General features: G+C 42.8%; 2 protein-coding genes across 4 annotated transcripts in view; both read right to left on the bottom strand.

Moving 5' to 3' along the window:
• LOC307209015 (killer cell lectin-like receptor subfamily B member 1B allele A) overlaps positions 1 to 22,118 on the bottom strand; it is a 250,274-nt gene that overhangs the window by 193,007 nt on the left and 35,149 nt on the right. The window lies entirely within an intron of this gene.
• Positions 2,677 to 13,304, bottom strand: LOC307208996 (killer cell lectin-like receptor subfamily F member 1). 2 transcript variants are annotated; one of them, XM_079964065.1, is made up of 6 exons: positions 13,089 to 13,304; positions 8,812 to 8,904; positions 7,234 to 7,380; positions 6,197 to 6,351; positions 4,528 to 4,637; positions 2,677 to 2,960 (listed from the first exon to the last, which is right to left on the bottom strand). In XM_079964065.1, exons 1-6 carry the CDS (start codon positions 13,171 to 13,173, stop codon positions 2,816 to 2,818), a joined length of 735 nt encoding a protein of 244 aa, XP_079820191.1. In that variant the 5' UTR covers positions 13,174 to 13,304; the 3' UTR covers positions 2,677 to 2,815. The 2 variants fall into 2 exon arrangements, with proteins under 2 accessions (XP_079820191.1, XP_079820192.1); XM_079964066.1 differs by lacking the exon at positions 8,812 to 8,904 and having other exon boundaries at positions 13,089 to 13,302.

The following is a 22,118-nucleotide window of genomic DNA, read 5'->3' as shown; positions in this document are numbered from 1 at the left end:
TCTTGTAGTCCTATTAGCGTAATTTGTTGATTACAGTTGCTCTTCAAATAATTCATATACTTCTTCCAATCTTCTGTGAAACTCTGGTCCCGCAGGTTTTGAATCCTTCCTGTCGTTTTGTCCAATTCTGCATAGTCCATTATTTTCCCCTGCCATTCTTCTTTCGTTGGAATTTCTTCTTGTTTCCATTTCTGGGCTAACAAATGTAATATTGAAGTTTTAGGCTGAATTTTGAAGGTTTGTAATAAGTGACAGCACTGAGACAGTTTGGTGTAATGGTTAGAGCGTTGGACTAGGACCTGCGAGACCAGGGTTCAAATCCCTGCTCAGCGACAAAATTCGCCACAAGACCTTGGACCAGACACTGTCTCTCAGACTAACCTACCTCCCAGGGTTCTAGTGAGGATGAAATGGAGTGGGGAAGAATCCAGTATGCTGCCTTGTGGACACTGACACATTGATCTACCCTCACCAAATAGTAATTATTGTTTTGCAAACTTAATAACTTAATTTTTCTTTATTTTTATAGTTTTGCAACCTAAATAATTGTATTTTTCAAATCAGACCATGGCTTCTTCAAGTAGACAAAAATGTGTAAACAAACCTGAGGCCTTTTGTTATGTATGTGGCTGCTGCGCACTTCCTCGTCAAAGATGCAATATAACAGCGTTTGTGAGGCGTGCCTATAACAGCTATTTTGAAATCCCCCTGGGCCACCAAGGCAAGAAATGGGCTCCGCATATCGTTTGTCACAATTGTGAGGAAATACTTAGAGACTGGACAAAAGGAAAACGGAAGAGTATGCCTTTTGGAGGTCCCATGGTTTGGCGAGAACCCAAGGATCACACAAGGGACTGCTATTTTGGTTTCCCAGTGGTATCTACAAGCCGTTGTTATTCAGGTACAGTGGTACCTTGGGTTACATACGCTTCAGGTTACATACGCTTCAGGTTACAGACTCCGCTAACCCAGAAATAGTACCTCAGGTTAAGAACTTTGCTTCAGGATGAGAACAGAAATCGTGCTCCAGTGGTGCGGCGGCAGTGGCAGGCCCTGTTAGCTAAAGTGGTGCTTCAGGTTAAGAACAGTTTCAGGTTAAGAACGGACCTCCGGAACATATTAAGTACTTAACCCGAGGTACCACTGTACTTGGTAAAGCCTTTCTGTTGTCCAAGCAAGAAGTTGACCATTTTGAGATCAACACAGATGGTCCAGTTGTGCTCCTCACCATGTTCACTTCCTTCATCTTCAGAAGAGACAAACCCCTTATAAACTGGAGTAGGGAGTTCCTCAGGGTGCAGGATAGGTCTAATTGCTGAAGGAATACTGGGATAGGCATCAGAATGTCAGTTGTTCTTGCCGATAGCCTTCTTATTAACCAGACAAAAATAGCATAACAAAAGGCATCAGGCTTGTTTACACATTTTTGTCTACTTGAAGAAGCCATGGTCCGATCAGAAAAATACAGTGGTGCCTCGCAAGACGAAATTAATCCGTTCCACGAGTCTCTTCGTCTAGCGGTTTTTTCATCTTGCGAAGCAAGCCCCTTGACGGATTAGCGCTATTAGCGGATAAGCAGATAAGCGGCTTAGCGGCTTAGAAAAAGGGGGGAGGGGAAAAAACTGCAGGAACTCGCAAGACACTTTCGTCTTGCGAAGCAAGCCCATAGGAAATCCGTTTTGCGAAGCACCTCCAAAACGGAAAACCCTTTTGTCTAGCGGGTTTTCCGTCTTGCGGGGCACCACTGTAGAAATATTTAGGTTACAAATCTATAAAAATAAAGAAAAATTGAGTTTGCAAAACAATAATTACCATGTGGTTAGGGTAGATCAACGTGCCAGTGTCCACTTATCCCCAGTGTAAATATGACATATCAGCAAAAGTCAGAAATTGAAGGGTAACTATAGCATGTAGATGGAAATCGATTTCAGATTTGAAATCAGCATTGAAAGAACATATAAGAACACTTGAAAAATCTCATGCAAAAGAAAAAATTTCCCCAGTATAATAATAATAATAATAATAATAATAATAATAATAATAATAATAATAATATCTTTATTGTCATACTGTGTATCCCAAGGGAATACATTTTTTTGCATACCTCCAACTGTACATAGATGTCATTTTCAATGCTATACATGTCATGTTCAATGCTATATAAGTCACTTACATTTATACTCATATTGTACTACTTTGGCTATGTGTTTAATAAAATATTGAATTCTTGCATTGTGAAAAGCAGATTATGGTGAAAAGTGAAAAACATGAATTGCAAAAAAAAAAAAACCACTAGAGCTTACAGAACAAAACTTCAGATATGAAAGCAGCATGTCGAAATTAGGTTAGAACAACTGCAGGTGTCAATGCAACAAAAAATTTCTTTCTCAATGTTGTAAATGTAACACTAAAGAGAGAAAATTCGTATTTCTATATTTTTTAAATCAGCCCCTTTGTAACAAAACTTTATAATAAATATTGCTTCACAGCATTTTGGCTCTTAATCCTACTTTGATGCGTGCTTCAGCCACTTGTATTATATTGTCTATAAACCTAGAAATCCAGAACAGCGAGTAGACAATAATAAAACATGCTTGTGGGTCATAGAATTTCAGTTCTTTTATTATCAACAATACTTTAAGAATTCAACTTCTGAAGGCCCCCAAATCCCCCAAAGGCCAAGGCTGTCCAACCTCCCCAAACCACCCCTGTCATCAGAGGAGCTCATCGTATTTTGGCCAGGTGACATCAATACCACTCAGCCGATTGGATCAAGGGAAGTTGGTGAGGCAGAGAGGGCGAGAAGCAGGGGTACTCAATGGCCTCTGGTCCTTGTAGTTATTTGAAGAGCTTTCTTTTCGCAGACCCATCTGGCTACAGTAGTACATGTGTCAGAAATAGTTTTGTTCCCATTAAGTCTCCCGCAGCAGTTTTCTTGAGCCGGAGCTAGGTCTTTCAACCTGCAAAAGGAAGGAGAAAGCCAACAGCATTTGTCAAAGGCGGAACATATCCACCTGCTTGGCTATTCTTTGCGAGAGAGGGGCAGGACTCACTCTGAGGGCCTTCTGGCATTCCCTCACTGCGAAAAGAGAGGTTACAGGGAACCAGGCAGAGGGCCTTCTCGGTAGTGGCACCCGCCCTGTGGAAGGCCCTCCCACCAGATGTCAAGGAAATAAACAACAAAATGACTTTTAGAAGACATCTGAAGGCAGCTCTGTTTAGGGAAGTTTTTAATGTTTGATGTTTTATTGTATTTTTAATATTCTGCTGAGAGCCACCCAGAATGGCTGGGGAAACCCAGCCAGATGGGCAAGGTTTAAATAATAATAATAATAATAATTGTTGTTGTATGTTGTTATTACTCACTGCACAATTACGTTGCCTAGGCTTGCTATTAGGTGCGATCCTATCATGTGGAATCAAGACTTGTGGTTCTCAAATGTTTTGCCAATGGGTTTCCCTGGGCTGCAAGAACTTCCCGTGGTTTAACTAAGGTTTCCCCTCATGCTCCCAGTGAACCACAGGAGGAGAACTTGCACGCATTTCTCTTTGAACGGTGTGGATGTATGCCCCCTTCTTTCTGCCCTTTTGCAAAGGAATTCAAGGCAGTGCAAATTTGTTTCATTTACTGTATAGGTAAAGGGACCACTGACCATTAGGTCCACTCGTGACCGACTCTGGGGTTGCAGCGCTCATCTTGCTCTATAGGCCGAGGGAGCCGGCGTACAGCTTCCGGGTCATGTGACCAGCATGACTAAGCCACTTCTGGCGAACAAGAGCAGCACACGGAAACGCCATTTACCTTCCCGCCGGAGCGGTACCTATTTATCTACTTGCACTTTGATGTGCTTTCAAACTACTAGGTTGGCAGGAGCAGGGACCGAGCAACGGGAGCTCACCCCGTCGCAGGGATTCGAAACGCCGACCTTCTGATTGGCAAGTCCTAGGCTCTGTGGTTTAACCCACAGCGCCACCCGTGTCCCCTGAGGCATTTACTTACTATACAGTATATTAAAGTTGGTTTATTTTGCCCAGGGTAACTCAAAGCAATGTACAGACAAACAAACAAAACCCCTCACCAGGATACATTAAAAGCAAGAGGAAAAAAGAAATACATTTTTTAAAACCCATCCTGCCCACTTCTAAAAGGCCACAGACCAAACATAGATTTTGGTGAGAGAGACTGGTGCAAGATTATCTAGTGAGCACCAGGTAGTTCAGAGGTGCATTTGGCATCTTTCATTACATATACAGCTTCTGGTGGATGCGGAAGAGTCACCTCTACCTTGGCTTCTGACATTTGAAGGGTATGTTTTTAGGACCCACCTTACTTCTGTGGTCATAAGTTGTTTTCAACTGTGTTTTAATGTAACCCACCTTGGGATTTTAAGGTACACTAAAGGTGTATTTTGACAGGTGTCAGTGACCTGATGTGATTAGTATGGCATATGACTGAGTAGAGGGTTTGGGGAGAAGAAGATCTGGTCCTCCTCACCCCTGCTCTGCAGAGTAAGATGAGATACTCACAGTTTGTCATCTAATGGGGAGCCGTCCACCCAGGTCCATTTCCAGTCAGGAGGTGTGGCTTGTAATCCAATCCAAAGCAGTGGATATTGGCTATTACTCAGTATAAAGTCCTGTAAACAATGCAATTAGTCTCTACTATAATATCTAGTAAAAGGTAAAGGTAAAGGTACCCCTGCCCGTACAGGCCAGTCGTGTCCGACTCTAGGGTTGCGTGCTCATCTCGCTCAAGAGGCCGTGAGCCGGCGCCGTCCGAAGACACTTCCGGGTCACGTGGCCAGCGTGACAAAGCTGCTCTGGCGAGCCAGCACCAGCGCAGCACACGGAAACGCCGTTTACCTTCCCGCTATAAGGCGGTACCTATTTATCTACTTGCACTTAAGGGTGCTTTCGAACTGCTAGGTGGGCAGGAGCTGGGACCGAATGACAGGAGCTCACCCCACCGCAGGGATTCGAACCGCCGACCATGCGTTCAGCAAGTCCTAGGCACTGAGGTTTTACCCACAGCGCCACCCGCGTCCCATGACAGCATCTTAAAAACCTAGACAGCATTTTAAAAAGCAAAGACATCACCTTGCCAACAAAGGTCCGTATCGTTAAAGCTATGGTTTTCCCAGTAGTGATGTGTGGAAGTGAGAGCTGGACCATAAAGAAGGCTGATTGCCGAAGAATGGATGCTTTTGAATTATGGTGCTGGAGGAAACAAGTATGCACAAGTATGCTGTAGAATTTTCATGGGAACTACAGTGGTACCTTGGGATGCGAACGGGATCCGTTCCGGAGCCCCGTTCGCATTCTGAAGCAAACGCAACCTGCATCTGTGTGGGTCGTGTTTCACCGCTTCTGCACATGCGTGTGGCGTCATTTTGATCGTATGTGCATGCGCGCACGGCGAAACCCAGAAGTAACGCGCTCCGTTATTTCCGGGTCGCCACAGAGCACAACCCAAGAATACTTAACTTGAAGCACATTTATCCCGAGGTATGACTATGTTTTTTTAATCAGAAAGAAAGAAAGAGAGAGAGAGAGAGAGAGAGGGAGAGAGAAAGAAAGAAAGAAAGAAAGAAAGAAAGAAAGAAAGAAAGAAAGAAAGAAAGAAAGAAAGAAAGAAACCAATATGGAAAACTGAAAGGAGGAATTGCACTTCAAAATTCATAGAACTGTGAATTTTAAAGGATATTTACTCCTCAAATGCGTAATGCAGATTTCCTGGCACTCTGCAATGGGAGCTGAGGAACCAACAAAAAGGTTAAATAAGCTATTTCAATGGCCCCCTAATCTTTCCCAAGACTCCCTATTGTATTTTGAAAAAGAAACTGCATGTGACTGAACATAATTTTTAGTTTGGCTGTAAATAAAATCAAACAGAGTCCCAGTATAAGGGAATGAAAAGTTCCCTTGTGGTAGATTCCTAGCATATCCTAAAATTATTTGGCCAACCCACTACACTACAGAGTCACATATTAGATGCATTATGTACATTGTGTTAGATAAACGATGCAATTGAAACACAGTGGAATACATTTACCCCCTTTTATTTATCTTTGGATTTCGAAAGTGTGGGCTATAAATGCCACAATAAATATATGCAAGATGGAATGGTCCTCATCTTGGCAGTGGCTCCCCTCCACCCCATCAATAAGGAACGTGGATCTAACTCTTATTTACTTACCACTTCTTCTTGATTTTGTATCACCAACAATTGAGAGTCTTTTGTTCTGCAGTCGTCTTTGCTCTCGGCCCAGTCTCCTTTTTCACTGGAGAACCAGTAGCACTTGCTGTTGAGACGGAACCAATTCTCAGGGCAGACTGCGCAGTCAGAACTCTCTGGGAGTAGGGCAGGGTGGGCGGGCGGAAGCATAAAAAATTGCAAGTTTACACCAGATAAAATGACAAACCATGGTTTGTAACTGACAGGAGCAAGCCTACACAACCCTTTGTTTGCATCCTCACTAATCCACTTTTCGCCTTTACACACAATAAGGTATTAAATCATGTTTTTAATATTTTGATATTCTGTTGGGAGCCGCCGAGGTACCACTGTACAAAGAAAATTCATCTTTTGCAAGTACTGCTCCTTAAAGTTGTTACGTTTGACACTTGTATTCGCTAAGACATACATAGAGCACAAGAGCTTCTATTTGGTCATTACATATATAAGAACTGATCTATTTGTATTTCCTGTTCTAAATGTTGCTCTGTAATTGCTTCTACTCAATTAGATAATGTGAAAAGAGTTATGTTTATATGATGTATAAAGAATTTATATATTTAAACACAGCCAGTTACGTTGTGGGTATACAATGGTACCTCGGTTTAAGTACTTAATTCGTTCTGGAGGTCCATTCTTAACCTGAAACTGTTCTCAACCTGAAGCACCACTTTAGCTAATGGGGCCTCCCGCTGTCGCGATTTCTGTTCTCATCCTGAGGCAAAGTTCTTAACCCGAGGTACTATTTCTGGGTTAGCTGAGTCTGTAACCTGAAGCGTCTGTAACCTAGAGCGTATGTAACCCGAGGTACCACTGTATTTCTTTGGGAAGAGGATAGGGACAAAATTACAATTAGTTGGCTCAGCCTCTCTATGACTGTGGCTCCCTCTCTCTGTGGTCTTCCCACCTTCTACGCTGCCGCCAGTCCCAAAAGGCAGCAGCCCTCATTTTTTTGATATGTGTTCTTGAGCCTCATTGAGAAACAACACTCCAGTTACCTGCTGAGCTGTTTTCAAGCGGCTTACAGAAAAATTGCTGCAGCGAAGTCACATTCTCTAGGCATAGCTTATTTTCCATTTCACCCTGGGGTCCCTGAGGGACACAGGATTTCTCCAGTTCACCCATGAGGTTCCATGTCTGAAAACCTTCATATAAGGAGGTTAATTTTAAGTGATCAACAAACTGCAAAGAAATTCAAAGACTGTTTAATGTTTTTTGTTATGGTACCTAATTGTATTTCTTTTCCTTTCTTGAATCCAGTGTTCCACATGGATTTTCCCTTCATCATTGAAAGAAAACGTGTTTGTTGTTTTTTAATTAAAGGAGAATATCGCAGTATGTCCTTTAAGATAACAGCTCAGGTTTGGAAAGATTGCCTGTAACTTTCCAATATTTAGAACTCGTGTATGATCAATTGTTCAAGACAAATCTTTAGGCTGTGAAAACCAGACAACCCAATTTTTGACAATAACTTAAATGGCCAGATACTGAGCCACTGAAGAACAACTGCAGTCATACTTTCTGTCAACTCACTACACTGCATAGGTGCCAACTCCCTAAGGTTCTGGGTACCCAAGCACCTATAAAATTACCCATGAAGGGGCCAGGCACCCACAAATTTTGGTGCACGCTGCATGGCACCCACGGCCCCAGACACCCACAGTCATGGGGCCAAGCTGGTACAGCTACTACACTGTGACACCTTTATTTGTTCACAAGCAAAAAAACAGGAAACAAAGCAAAAAAAGATGATGATGATGATGATGATGATGATGATGATTATTTTCCCTTGTTAGTTTATTGCAATGTGAACCAGTTACAGCTACCTCGGTTTTCAAACACAATGCATTCCGGAAGTCCGTTCAAGTTCCAAAATGTTTGAAAACCGAACACTGAAAGCAGAAGCCTCAATACAGAAAACTCAAAACAGAAGCTACATTTCCTGTTCAACTTCTGAGGCGCGTTCGAAAACCGAGGCATTTTCTTCCGGGTTTTCAGCGTTCGAGTTCCGAAACGTTCAACTACGGAGGTGTTCGAAAACCAAGGTACCACTGCATTATGAATTCTTGACACATGGAACTTCTGAACATATAACCTGTTTTTATGTCACTGCTCAATACAGTACGATAAAATCTGTTTATGCGAAATACTCTATTTGCTTTATTAAAAAAACATATTCTAAAGTATGAAAATACCCTGACCTGTTCCTTTTTGTACAATTTTTCAGCAGAATGCAATGGTTTTGGCAGAGGGTGGCACATTCCCTGTTTCACCTCTGAGGCAAAATGGAACAGGCCACCTTTGCTCCCAGGGATTGCTGCCAAATTATGTTTTGACTATTAATGAAGACCTTCCTACTTCAACAACCCCTCTGAGCATAGATTTTCATTGGAGCCCGTATCTGTGTTGGATTTGAAATGGGTTTTATATTTGTCTTTAATTGTTTCATATTTGAAATCTCTGCCATTGTTGTTGCTGTTTTAAATGGTTGGTGGTTCTATTGTTAAGTCACTTCACCAGAAACAACCTATAAATGGAAATAACAAAATAAATAAATAAAAGTGCTCTGTACTTACACAGGACTATCACGGTGACCCCTAAGATGACATTTCCAGCCGCCCATCCAATCCAGAGAGCAGTCCGTCGCCCCTGGGAATGTGGTGAGGCGCCTGTAAATTTGACTTTATTAATACTAGGTTCCCCAACACAAGGGTAAAGAACCTCAGACCTGAAGCCCAAATCTGGCCCTCAAGGCTTCTCTGTGTGCCCTCCCCGTGTGACCTTCCCCCTCTTCCCAAGCTCAAACCCCTCCAGCCCTGCTCAACGCTCCTAGAGTGCTTTTGCTCGGCTGAAATGTGTCCCTGGGGCTTTCCGCAATTTGCAAGATGAGAAAACACTCCTGAAATTCATACAGTGGTACCTTGGGTTACAGACGCTTCAGATTACAGACGCTTCAGGTTATAGACTCCGCTAACCCAGAAATAGTACCTCGGGTTAAGAACTTTGCTTCAGGATGAGAACAGAAATCATGCTCCGGCAGAGCGGCAGCAGCAGGAGACCCCATTAGCTAAAGTGGTGCTTCAGGTTAAGAACAGTTTCAGGTTAAGAACAGACCTCCAGAACGAATTAAGTTCTTAACCCGAGGTACCACTGTAGTTATTTAACACCATATCCATATCAGAGCAATACCTTTATTTGGCAAAGCAAAATGCTACAAAATAGTGTGAAAGCCTTCGAGTTCTCCAGAATTCTTCATCAGTCTGGATTTGAAAAAGGCAAGATGCGGGGAGGGAGGAGGGAGACAGCTAGAGTTTATTTCAAGCCATCTATGCTTGAATAATTGTATTCAGAAGCAGAAATACAGCTATTTTTTGTTCTTTACAAAGTTTTGGACAGGTCCTTGGAGCTTTTACTAACCAATTAAAATGTGTTAACAAGGGTCAGGGTTGGAGCCAGGGTTAGGGTTAAATGTAGTGTTAGGGTTCAGTTTATGGTTAGGGTTACAGGTAGGGTTAGAGTTAAGGTATGAGGTAGGGTTGGGGTTAGTATTAGTGTTGGTTCTAGGGTTAGGGGTAGGGGGTAGGAATAGGGGTTGGGTTGGAGTTAGGGTTAGGGTTGGAGGTAAGGTGAGGGTTCGGTTTAGGGTCAGTGTTAGTTTTAGGGTTAGGGTTGGAAGTAGGGTTAGGGTTGCATTAAGGGTTAGGAGTAGGGTTGGGGTTAGGGTTAGCATTGGTGTTAGGTGCTTTTTTTTCATGGGGTACTCAAGGGTAGCAGTTCAAAAGCACGTCAAAGTGCAAGTAGATAAATAGGTACCGCTCTGGGGGGAAGGTGAACGGCGTTTCCATGCGCTGCTCTGGTTCGCCAGAAGCGGCTTAGTCATGCTGGCCACATGACCTGGAAGCTGGACACCGGCTCCCTTGGCCAATAAAGTGAGATGAGTGCCGCAACCCCAGCGTTGGTCACGACTGGACCTAATGGTCAGGGGTCTCTTTACCTGTACCTTTACTCAAGGGTACACAGTACCAGAACCTCCTTTTGTTATTGTTGTTGTTGTTGTTGTTGTTGTTTAAAAAAGTGTAACAACTTCATGGTTAAAAAAACTGCAACAACTTCATGGTGAGTACGGCACCTCTCTTATTATGGTTATAGAAAATGTGACATTTACTGGAACAAGTTCATCGTAAGTACCAGCACCTATTTTTCTAGGGGGGGGGGGAGCACTGAATATGCTCAAAGAACAAGCAGTTCTGCTGCGCCAGAGATATAGAAACAAGGTTTAATTTAGCAAGGTCTGACCATGGCCTTCCTTTCACACGCTTATCTCCGGAACTGTAGGTTACAGAGGTTACATGTGATTCTTTATTTAGTGGGTTTGCATTTATACAATGCAACCACAATGCCTGCAAATGGGAGCTTATCATCCGGGGAAGGGCATGGGCTTTTAACCCTTTCCCCCCTGCATATAACTAGGGATGGGCAAATTTGTCCATTTCAATTTCTTAGTTTTCCATTTTTCCAGTCCACAGTTCACATTTCCATATCTGTTTGCTTGTGAAAAAATAACCAGCCTTTCAATGTGACTTTCTCCTAAGATACATGCTTTTGCAAAATATACACATATTTGCAAAATAATTTCACCTAATATAATGCCTTGTTATTATCACAAATATGTGCATTTTAATGCACACTTTTACCCCAGTACATACATTTTTATACATGTTACCTGTGTACAAAAAATGTATGGTGCTTTCTTTATTGTTTATGACAAATGAATTATAGTTGTGCAATTAAGCAAACTGAGAATTCGTCAGCATCTTAGTCTGATTTCCCCCCCTAATAGGCACATTTCTGTATTCCATTTCAAAAAATGTACATTTTGGGTAGCATTTTTTCTCATGCAATGCATGTTATGCCATTTATATGAACTCTTCACCCTAACATTACTACACATTCCTCAGGACTGCAGGACTGAATTGCAAAATTCAGAAAAGGACACATTTTGAAGGGTGGTTTTGTTCCCCATCACTTACAGTTTCTGAAAGTGTAGATCAGGTAAGCTTGCCTCCAAATGCAAACTGAACTGAATTTCTCCCCATCCCTAGTTCTGATGTTCTTATGCCCACCAACTAGATAGCTTGCATTTCTTTACATCCCTCAAGGAGGCTTGTCATTCTCCCCTGCTCTTTTATTTTCATATATTTGCTTAGTAAACTTGTATGTGTTTTGAGAGTCTTCTGTTGGGCAGATAAGCAGGATATAACTTTTTGAATAAATAAAATACCAACGGTTCAGGACCTGCTTTCAGACAGGAACGATCAAATTACTTTAATAGTGGCTGAATTTTCGAGTGCTGTCCATGTAGAAAGACTGGATCATTATAAAGAGAATTAGTGGTTCTTAATTGATTGGGGATTAGATAGTGCTGTATTGTATTATTTATGCAAATTGATTTTCTCTGGATTTAAAGATCTGACAGGGACAAACCTTGTTATGTTGAGCTCGTGTTTTGCACAATTTGTATATGGTGTCTGTTTGATAATGTGTGATTTGCTATGCCTAATAAAGGATAACTAAATAAAATATAGGAACTGGGCAGTCTAGCATTAGGGAACTTGAAGCCTTTCGCATGTTTCTAGATTACCATTTTCTTCATTCCTGCTTATTGACCATTCTGACTAGGGCTGATGGGAACTGTAGTCCAACAATATTTAAGGAGGATATTGAGAAGCTAGAACGTGTGGAGAGGAGGGCAACCAAGATGGTCAAGGGTCTGGAAACAAAGGCTTAGGAGGAAGGGTTGAAGGAGCTGGGTATGTGGGAAAGAGGAGACTGGGAGGAGATAGGATAGACATCTTCAAATATCTAAAGTCCTATCCCGTGGAAGATGGAGCAAGTTTGTTTTAACCCAGGGGTCAGCAACCTTTTTCAGCAGGGGGCCAGTCCACTGTCCCTCAGACCTTGCGGGGGGCCAGAGTATATTTTTTTTGGGGGGGATGAACAAATTCTTATGCCCCACAAATAACCCAGAGATGCATTTTAAATAAAAGGGCAATTTTTCTACTCATGTAAAAACATGCTCATTCCCAGATTTTCTACGGGCCGTATTTAGAAGGCGATTGGGCTGGATCCGGCCCCCGGGCCTTACTTTGCCTACCCATGTTTTAACCTGTTCCAGAGGGTAGGGCTTGAACCAGTGGCTTCAAGTTACAAGAAAGGAGATTCCAACTAAATTTCACAAAGAACTTTCCGACAGTAAGAGCTGTTTGACAGTGGAATGGACTCCCTAGGAAGATGGCGGACTCTCTTTCCTGGAAGGATTTTAAGCAGAGGTTGGATGGCCACTTGTCATGGATGTTTTAGTAGAGATTCCTGCATTGCAGGGGGCTGGACAGACAAAGTACAGTGAGATTAATCGGAAGTCAGTTTTAAATTTCTTTTCTATAAATTTTATAATTGTGTTCAATACCAGGAGTATATATGATGATATATTAATCTTCTTATAGCTTATAGTGTGGTGGTTTGTTTGATTTTTCTGTTATTTGTTTGTTTGTTTGATTGTATGTTTGCTTACTTGTATGCACGTCTGTTTTTCATAAATGTATTTATCTTAGATTAATAAAGATATGAAAATGAAATATTGCTGAAGTGCCCATCTTTATAGGAACCCTCTACAGTTAGTTATTTTGACTAACTACATGCTCACACAAAAGGCATCACAGCCTCCTTCTGTGGCTACATTTGCTCTAAAAATATTTCAGCCCCTGCAGACCTGCTGTTTTTTCCGTGCTGTAAGTAACAGCTTGGAGCCTTGCGAAAAAACATCCGCTCCCCGCTCCCCAACATTAAAACTTACCTGATCCTTGCGAGGGGTGAAGCAGCCTGGCAGAGGTTGGAGCTGAAGGGAGAGCAAGGTCAACATAGATAGAGCCATCTGTCATTCCGCTGGAAGCAAAGAAGGTCAAGAGATTGTGTGTGATATGGGACAACTTAGCTGCTGCAAGGGAAGTGTATATATTAGTCAAGCCGGCCAACCAATGTAATTCGTTGAAGGAAGCGCTGCTGCTAACCAATGTAGTTGAAGTCAGGTTAAGTTTTCTGGTCTTTGAAAAACTGAAGCAGAGCTTCCTGGTGCAGAAAGGTGAGGGTAACAAGAATCCAGATGGTTCCTTTTTCTTCCTCATCAAAATAGATGTCTGCCTTTTATTTTATTTATTTAGCAAGATTCACACACCGCTTATTTAAAAAACATCTTTAAGTGGCTCATTAAAAAGAGCAATAAGAAAAAAGAAGCAATAAGAAAAGAAACTGAAATCAGCAGAGATAAATTGCCGAAATGTGGATAAAATAAACCAGTTTAACATGCACTTAAAAGGAAATTTGCATGGTAAAAGTTCATGTCTGGTTAGCAATTGTTGTTGTTGTTTAGTCGTTTAGTCGTGTCCGACTCTTCGTGACCCCATGGACCAGAGAACGCCAGGCACTCCTGTCCTCCACTGCCCCCCGCAGCTTGGTCAGACTCATGCTGGTAACCTCGAAAACACTATCCAACCATCTCGTCCTCTGTCGCCCCCTTCTCCTTGTGCCCTCCATCTTTCCCAACATCAGGGTCTTCTCCAGGGAGTCTTCTCTTCTCATGAGGTGGCCAAAGTACTGGAGCCTCAGCTTCACAATCTGTCCTTCCAGTGAGCACTCAGGGCTGATTTCCTTCAGAATGGAGAGGTTTGATCTTCTTGCAGTCCATGGGACTCTCAAGAGTCTCCTCCAGCACCATAATTCAAAAGCATCAATTCTTCGGCGATCAGTCTTCTTTATGGTCCAGCTCTCACTTCCATACATCACTACTGGGAAAACCATAGCTTTAACTATACGGACCTTTGTTGGCAAGGTGATGTCTCTACTTCTCAAGATGCTGTCTAGGCCTGTCATTGCCCTTCTCCCAAGAAGCAGGCGTCTTTTAATTTCGTGGCTGCTGTCACCATCTGCAGTGATCATGGAGCCCAAGAAAGTAAAACCTCTCACTGCCTCCATTTCTTCCCCTTCTATTTGCCAGGAGGTGATGGGACAAGTAGCCATGATCTTCGTTTTTTTGATGTTGAGCTTCAGACCATATTTTGCACTCTCCTCTTTCACCCTCAATAAAAGGTTCTTTAATTCCTCCTCACTTTCTGCCATCAAGGTTGTGTCATCTGCATATCTGAGGTTGTTGATATTTCTTCCGGCAATCTTAATTCCGGCTAGGGATTCATCCAGCCCAGCCTTTCACATGATGAATTCTGCATATAAGTTAAATAAGCAGGGAGACAAAATGCAACCTTGTCGTACTCCTTTCCCAATTTTGAACCAGTCAGTTGTTCCATATCCAGTTCTAACTGTAGCTTCTTGTCCCACATAGAGATTTCTCAGGAGACAGATGAGGTGATCAGGCACTCCCATTTCTTTAAGAACTTGCCATTGTTTGCCATGGTCGACACAGTCAAAGGCTTTTGCATAGTCAATGAAGCAGAAGTAAATGTCTTTCTGGAACTCTCTAGCTTTCTCCATAATCCAGCGCATGTTTGCAATTTGGTCTCTGCTTCCTCTGCCTCTTCTAAATCCAGCTTGCACTTCTGGGAGTTCTCGGTGTTGGTTTCTGCTCTCTTCCCTGTGCAGCGAAGTGCTTGTCACGAGACAGGTGTTTACATTCCACAGTCTGTACTGTTGGGTTTTCCCACGGGAAAGGAGACTGGATGTGACGTACACTGGTTTCCTGTTTTTCACTGTTCTCACTCAGTGTGATTCTCTCCGTGCTTTAGAGGAGAGAGGATGCTTTTTCTGCTCCGGCAGAGGCAAGATGTTTTTCTGTAATCTACTAGCTTTGAAATGTAAATAAAGCAATTTAGAGTATGAGCACGTATTCCTCATCATTCCGCTGTGCACGGGACACTACAAAACATTTTTGGTTATGGCCCAGAAAGACGCAGTCATCTGAATGCCGGAAAAAGGATCGGAACGCAGAAGGACGGATCGGACGCTATCTCTGCGCGTCAAGATGATTGATGAGGTATGTGCTACTGCTCTGAGCAGCCTGCCAGCTTCTAATTAATGGCTTTATGGCTGGACTTTGAACTTTTAAAGCCGTTTGCCGGACACAGGCAAAGTATCAAGTTCCTATGCTGGGGAAATCGAAAGTAACTTTTAAAAGTGCTCTTGGAGTAAAGCAGCTGCAGAAAATAGTGACGCAGCACTATTTAAGGCAGCAGAGGGAAAGCACTTTTGAACTTGCCTTTGGCATGATGTTTGAGGCAGCTGCAGTAAAGCAGAGTGGCACAGGCTCACAGGCAGAGGCTGTTTTGAACTTGCCTTTGGAATGAGGCTTGAAGCAGCAGAGACGCAGCTTGTATAAAGCAGCATGATTTAAAGCAGCAGAGATGACGCAGAAGGCTAATGCCAGAGTCATGATGGCCCTTCAGGATGCTTGTGGGATTCCCAAGCTCAATAAGAAAAACTATGCGGACTGGGTTCTCTATGCAGAGGCAATTCTGCGGAAAGAGGGTCTGTTTGAAGTTATTACAGACACCCCCCCAGCTCCAATTACAGATGAATGGAAAGCTAAAGATTCCAAAGCAAGGGGAACTCTTACATTGATAGTATCCCCAGAGGAGCTCTGTCTATTGCGTGATAAGACCTCAGCCAGAGAAATTTGGGATGCTTTGAGAGAGGCTCACTTGAGGACAGAAGCTGGATCTACCATGTTTTACTTTAATAAGCTGCATAATATGGCTCTTGCTGAAGGTGGAGATGTGCGTACACATCTGATGGAGATGCAGAATCTGAGACATGAGCTGCAACAGAGAGGACTCAACTTTCCAGAGGCTGTGTATTCCTTCATGATACTACAATCTTTGGGTTCAGGTTGGGAGTCTGTTGCGACTCAGATTGCTGTACGGCCTACCGCTCAGCTGACAGTGGATTATGTTACTGCCGTGATTCTGAATGAAGCAGATCGCCGGGGTGCTGGCTGCATGGGAAAGGGGGAGTCTTCACAGACGTCATCCCAGAGTGCAGTGGAACCACCAGATGGTGCCAAAGCTTTGAAGGCAGTGAAATGCTATTCGTGTGGACGTCTAGGCCATATGAAGAGGGAATGCAGATATCCCAGGGCCAAGACAGAGCAGCGCAGCGGAAGCTCATCGCGTGGAAAAGGCCGAGGCAAAGGCAGAGGTCCGGTGTCCAGGACAACGCAGCCCAAAGCAATGGTCTCACGCTTCACTCCAAAAGTTGCAGAGGTCCAGAAGACGTCTAGATCTTTCTTCGTTGTTGATTCAGCGGCAACCCATCACATGTGCGACGATAAGCGACTGTTCGTGTCTTTTACACCGCAGGAAGGTGCGATTCACCAGGCGGATGACCACACAATCCCCAGTAAAGGCTACGGAACTGTTGTTCTTCACAGTTTGAACTTATCAATACAGAATGTACTTTATGTGCCAGATGCCAAACATAATCTGCTCAGCGTTGGACAGATGAACGAGCGGAAAATTGACGTTTCCTTTAAGAACAAAAGGTGCATCATCACAAAGAAAAATGATTATGTATTGTATGCTGAATATGTTGATCGTTTGTATGTTTTGTATTATGATGATGTTGTGCAGGATGACACTTGTTGCATTGCAGGTACTAACAAATGTTTGCATGCAGAATGTATTCATGATTTTCATCGAAAATTTGGTCATTTGCATTTTGAGGCAGTATCTAAAATGCCTGCCTTGGTTGAAGGTATGACTATTAAACCCTGCAGGTACCACATGAAGTGCAAGGCATGCACAGCAAACAAGGTGAAAATGGCTGCGAAAGGTAAGGTGTCTAGTAGGCAAGCTACAGAACCATACCAAATTGTTCATGCTGATTTGGTTGGACCCCTAGCGCCCTCTTTGGGTGGAAATAGGTACTTCATGGTTCTCATTGATGCATTTTCCAGGTATATTCATGTGTACAATCTCAAGCAGAAATCAGAGGCTTTTCCTAGGTTCAAGGAATTCTGTGCTTGGTTGGAAAATGTGCATGGTAAGAAGGTAAAGACTCTTTTCAGTGATCGCGGAGGAGAATTCACTTCTCAGCAGTTTGAAACTTTTCTGACTGAGAAAGGAATTCAACACGATTTGTCTAGTCCTCGCTCGCCATGGGCAGAATGGACTTGCGGAACGAGCAAACCAGACATTGCTTCAAGGGTTAAAAACCTTGCTGCATGATGCAAATCTTCCAGAGAGTTATTGGGCCGAAGCTCTCTCATGTTTCACTTACAGTTATAATCACAGGTTATCTTCAGCGATTGGTTGTACCCCCTATGAGAAGATGTTTGGCAAGAAGCCATACATCAAACACATGAGAATTTTTGGTTCTGACATGTGGGTTCACTCACCACAAAACTCCAAGTTAGACAAGCGTGGTTTGCATGGTATCTTTCTAGGTTATGAGAAAGGTTTTTCAGAATAAGGATGACTGACTCTAAGACCATTAAGCTCACAAGAAGTGTTGAGTACAATGCCAAGTGGGGGGAGAATGTGGGAATTTTCCAATGTTACCCTGATGACAGTGATGAGACTGAGGATAGTCAAAAGCAACCACAGCAACCCACACCCACTGATGAAGGTTCTGATTCTGAGTCTGAAACTGAATCAGGTGATTCAGAGGATTTCAAGAGTGCGAAAGCCTCTATGCGACCCTCTGAAAGCTCTGATCAGGAATTGGAAGAACCATTGTTCACAATAGGTCACTTTTCTCCTAAGAAGGAAGAGGAGAGTGTTGAAGACTTAAGGCTAATTCGCAGGTCACAAAGAGCCACAAAAGGTAGACCTCCAAAGAGATTTGCTGATGAGTTTGCTAAGATAGCAGTAACAGCTGTTAAAAGCTCCAAGAAGGTATTTGAACCTTCAAGTTTCCAAGAAATCCAGGATTTGGATTCAAAGGAAGCTGAGCCATGGTTAAATGCCATGAAGGCTGAGCTTGATTCCTTGGAAAGGAACAAAACATGGGAACTTGTTCCAGTAGTTCCAGGAATGAAACTGCTTGGAAGCAAATGGGTCTTCAAAGCGAAGACTGATCAAAATGGCAAGATAGTCAGACGCAAAGCCAGATTGGTAGCCAGAGGTTTTGCACAGGTACCAGGTGAAGACTATCACGAGACCTACTCACCCACAGTGAGGTATGAGAGCATTAGGCTTATGCTCAAGCTAGCTGCAGAGGAGAATCTACACATTAGTCACCACGATGTGAATACAGCTTTTCTGTACGGATCTCTAGATGAAACAGTTTATATGCTTCCACCTGATGGCGTACAGGTAAAACAAGGATTTGTTTGTGCTCTGAAAAAGTCCCTTTATGGTCTCAAACAAAGTGCACGGTGTTGGCACACAAAACTCACTGAAGTATTGTTTTCTCTAGGTTTTAAGCAAGGGAAAGCTGATCCATGTGTATTTGTCAAAGAGGAGGGGCAAAAGAAACTGTATTGTTTGTTTTATGTTGATGATCTTTTATTCTTTTGGAAAGATGTCACAATGTACAATAACGCCCTAGCTCAACTGAAAGAACACTTTGACATGAAAGATCTTGGTGAGGTAAACAACTACCTATCTCTGGAAATAGAAAGAGATCAAGATGGTAACATTCTAGTACACCAGTCACGGAAAATTGCTGATGTGTTAAGCAAACTAAACCTGATGGATGCTAACCCTGTAGACACACCGATGACAACAGGTTATCAGGTAGATGACACTGAAGAAGCATTTTCTGACACTACACTGTACAGAAGTGTGCTAGGCAAGCTAAACTTCATTGCCAGATGTTCAAGACCAGACATTGCTGTTAGCTGTAATTTGCTAAGCAGACAAGTCAACAATCCTACTGTTAAGGATTGGAAAGCTCTGAAACGCATAGCGCGGTATTTGAAAGGCACTATGCATTACAGACTGAGATTTAACAATCAGAAGTCTGGTGGTCTTGAGATATTTGCAGATGCAAGTTTTGGAAGTGACACTACAGACAGGAAAAGTACGTCTGGAGTTTGCTATATGTACAATCAGGGTCTATTTGATTGGTCATGCAAGAAGCAAACAACAGTTAGCTTAAGTACTTGTGAAGCTGAGCTGAATGCACTGTCTTATTCACTTAAGGATTGTGAATGGTTGTTACAATTGTGCAAAGATATGAAAATTCCTGTCAAATGTCCAATCCAGGTTTACCAGGACAACAAAGCATGTTTGGCTTTGCTGAATTCTGAAGGTTGTAAGCAAAGCACGAAGCACTTGCAATTGAAGTTGCAACATGCTAGGGAACGTATTCAGAAGGGACTCGTAACGGTGTCCTATATGCCAGGTAATGAAATTCCTGCTGATGTATTGTCCAAGATTGTATCAAGGGATCAACACTGTACCTATGTGCAGAAGTTGGGTTTGTACTGATATTGTATGAACACGCTGCCCAGTGATGTTCTCAGAAAGGGGGAGGATGTTGGTTTCTGCTCTCTTCACTGTGCAGCGAAAGGGCTTGTCACAAGACAATGTTTACATTCCAATCAGAGTTACTGTTGGGTTTTCTCACGGGAAAGGGAGACTGGATGTGACGTACACTGGTTTCCTGTTTTTCACTGTTCTCTCAGTGTGTTTTTCTCTCCGTGCTTTAGAGGAGAGAGGATGCTTTTTCTGCTCCGGCAGAGGCAAGATGTTTTTCTGTAATCTACTAGCTTTGAAATGTAAATAAAGCAATTTAGAGTATGAGCACGTATTCCTCATCATTCCGCTGTGCACGGGACACTACAAATCAACACTCGGTCCACATACTGCTTGAGCCTTCCTTGTAGAATTTTAAGCATAACCTTGCTAGCGTGCGAAATTAGTGCAATTGTGCGATAGTTGGAGCATTCTTTGGCACTGCCCTTCTTTGGGATTGGGATGTAGACTGATCTTCTCCAATCTTCTGGCCACTGCTGAGTTTTCCAAACTTGCTGGCATATTGAGTGTAGCACCTTAACAGCATCATCTTTTAAAATTTTAAATAGTTCAGCTGGAATACCATCACTTCCACTGGCCTTGTTATTTGCAGTGCTTTCTAAGGCCCATTTGACTTCACTCTCCAGGATGTCTGGCTCAAGGTCAGCAACCACACTACCTGGGGTATATGAGACAGCCGTTTCTTTCTGGTATAATTCCTCTGTGTATTCTTGCCACCTCTTCTTGATGTCTTCTGCTTCTGTTAGGTCCTTTCCACTTTTGTCCTTTATTATGGAAATCTTTGTACGAAATGTTCCTTTCATATCTCCAATTTTCTTGAACAGATCTCTGGTTCTTCCCATTCTATTGCTTTCCTCTATTTCTTTGCATTGCTTGTTTAAGAAGGTCTTCTTGTCTCTCCTTGCTATTCTTTGGAAATCTGCATTCAATTTCCTGTATGTTTCACGATCTCCCTTGCATTTTGCTTGCCTTCTCTCCCCCGCTATTTGTAAGGCCTCATTGGACAGCCACTTTGCTTTCTTGCATTTCCTTTTCATTGGGATGGTTTTCGTTGCTGCCTCCTGTATAATGTTATGAGCCTCCATCCATAGTTCTTCAGGCACTCTGTGCACCAAATCTAAATCCTTAAACCTGTTCCTCACTTCCACTGTGTATTATTTTATTTAATTATTTATACCTACCTACCTACCTACCTACATCTTCTTTGGCGATCACTCGTAGCCAAGTAAGATTGTCTTCCATAAACACGGTTTTAACAATGAGTCCATAAGTGACTATGGAGGCCAATTCTGGATCCACACGTCCTTCCACAGTGGTGACATTGGTTTCCGGGTGGGAGTTGATCACGGTGTGGATTTGCCAAGCGTGCCTTCCTCTTAGCACGTTTCTCCCTTGCGTCCTGAGTTTGAGTGTCTTCAAAGTCCATGACACCTTTGGTAAAGGCTATTCTCCAATTGGAGCGCTCGCAGGCCAGTGTTTCCCAGTTGTCAGTGTTTATACTACATTTTTTTAGACTTGCCTTGAGACAGTCTTTAAACCTCTTTTGTTGACCACCAGCATTACGCTTTCCATTTTTAAATTCAGAATAGAGTAGTTGCTTTGGAAGACATCCGCACAACATGACCAGTCCAACGAAGTTGATGTTGAAGAATCATTGCTTTGACACTGGTGATATTTGCTTCTTCCAGTACACTGAAATTAGTTCGCCTGTCTTCCCAAGTTATGTGTAAAAATTTTCAGAGACACCATTGATGGAATCTTTTGACTGCTGCTAAGTCTGACACCTGTCTTTGCTCTGCGCTGAGACACCAGCTTGTTTCCTCCTTTCCCTCATCCTCCAAGCTGCCAATCTTTACTACCTCCCAGGTCTTCTCCTTCTCTGGGATGTGTCCAGTTGTCCACCACCAGGAGCCCTGATCCAAATCCTGTTCTATTGCGCTATCCCTGGGGGGCTCTTAGTCAGGTGGTTTCCACTGTTCTTCCTCCAGGTCTTAAGAAATAAAATGAAATAAAATGAAATAAAATGACCGATTGACTTCTTTTCTAAGAACGAAAATGTTGGTTTCTGCTCTCCTCACTGTGCAGCGAAAGGCTTGTCACAAGACAATGTTTACATTCCACAGACAGCATTGCTGTTATGTTTCCCACGGGAAAGGGAGGCTGGATGTGACGTACACTGGTTTCCTGTTTTTCACTGTTCTCACAGTGTGATTCTCTCCGAGCTTCAGAGGAGAGAGGATGCAGTTTCTGCTCCGGCAGAGACAAGATGGTTTTCTGTAATCTACCAGCTTTAAAATATAAATAAAGCAACTTAGAGTATGTGCACGTATTCCTCATCATTCCGCTGTGCACTGGACACTGCTATAAATCAACATTTTGGTTATGGCCCAGAAGACGCA

The sequence above is a fragment of the Podarcis cretensis genome (assembly GCF_951804945.1).
Source record: "Podarcis cretensis genome assembly, chromosome: 2".
In the NCBI taxonomy this organism is placed as follows: Eukaryota; Metazoa; Chordata; class Lepidosauria; order Squamata; family Lacertidae; genus Podarcis; species Podarcis cretensis.
Note: the sequence above shows the minus strand (reverse complement) of the source record. Positions and strands in the feature narration are given on the sequence as shown.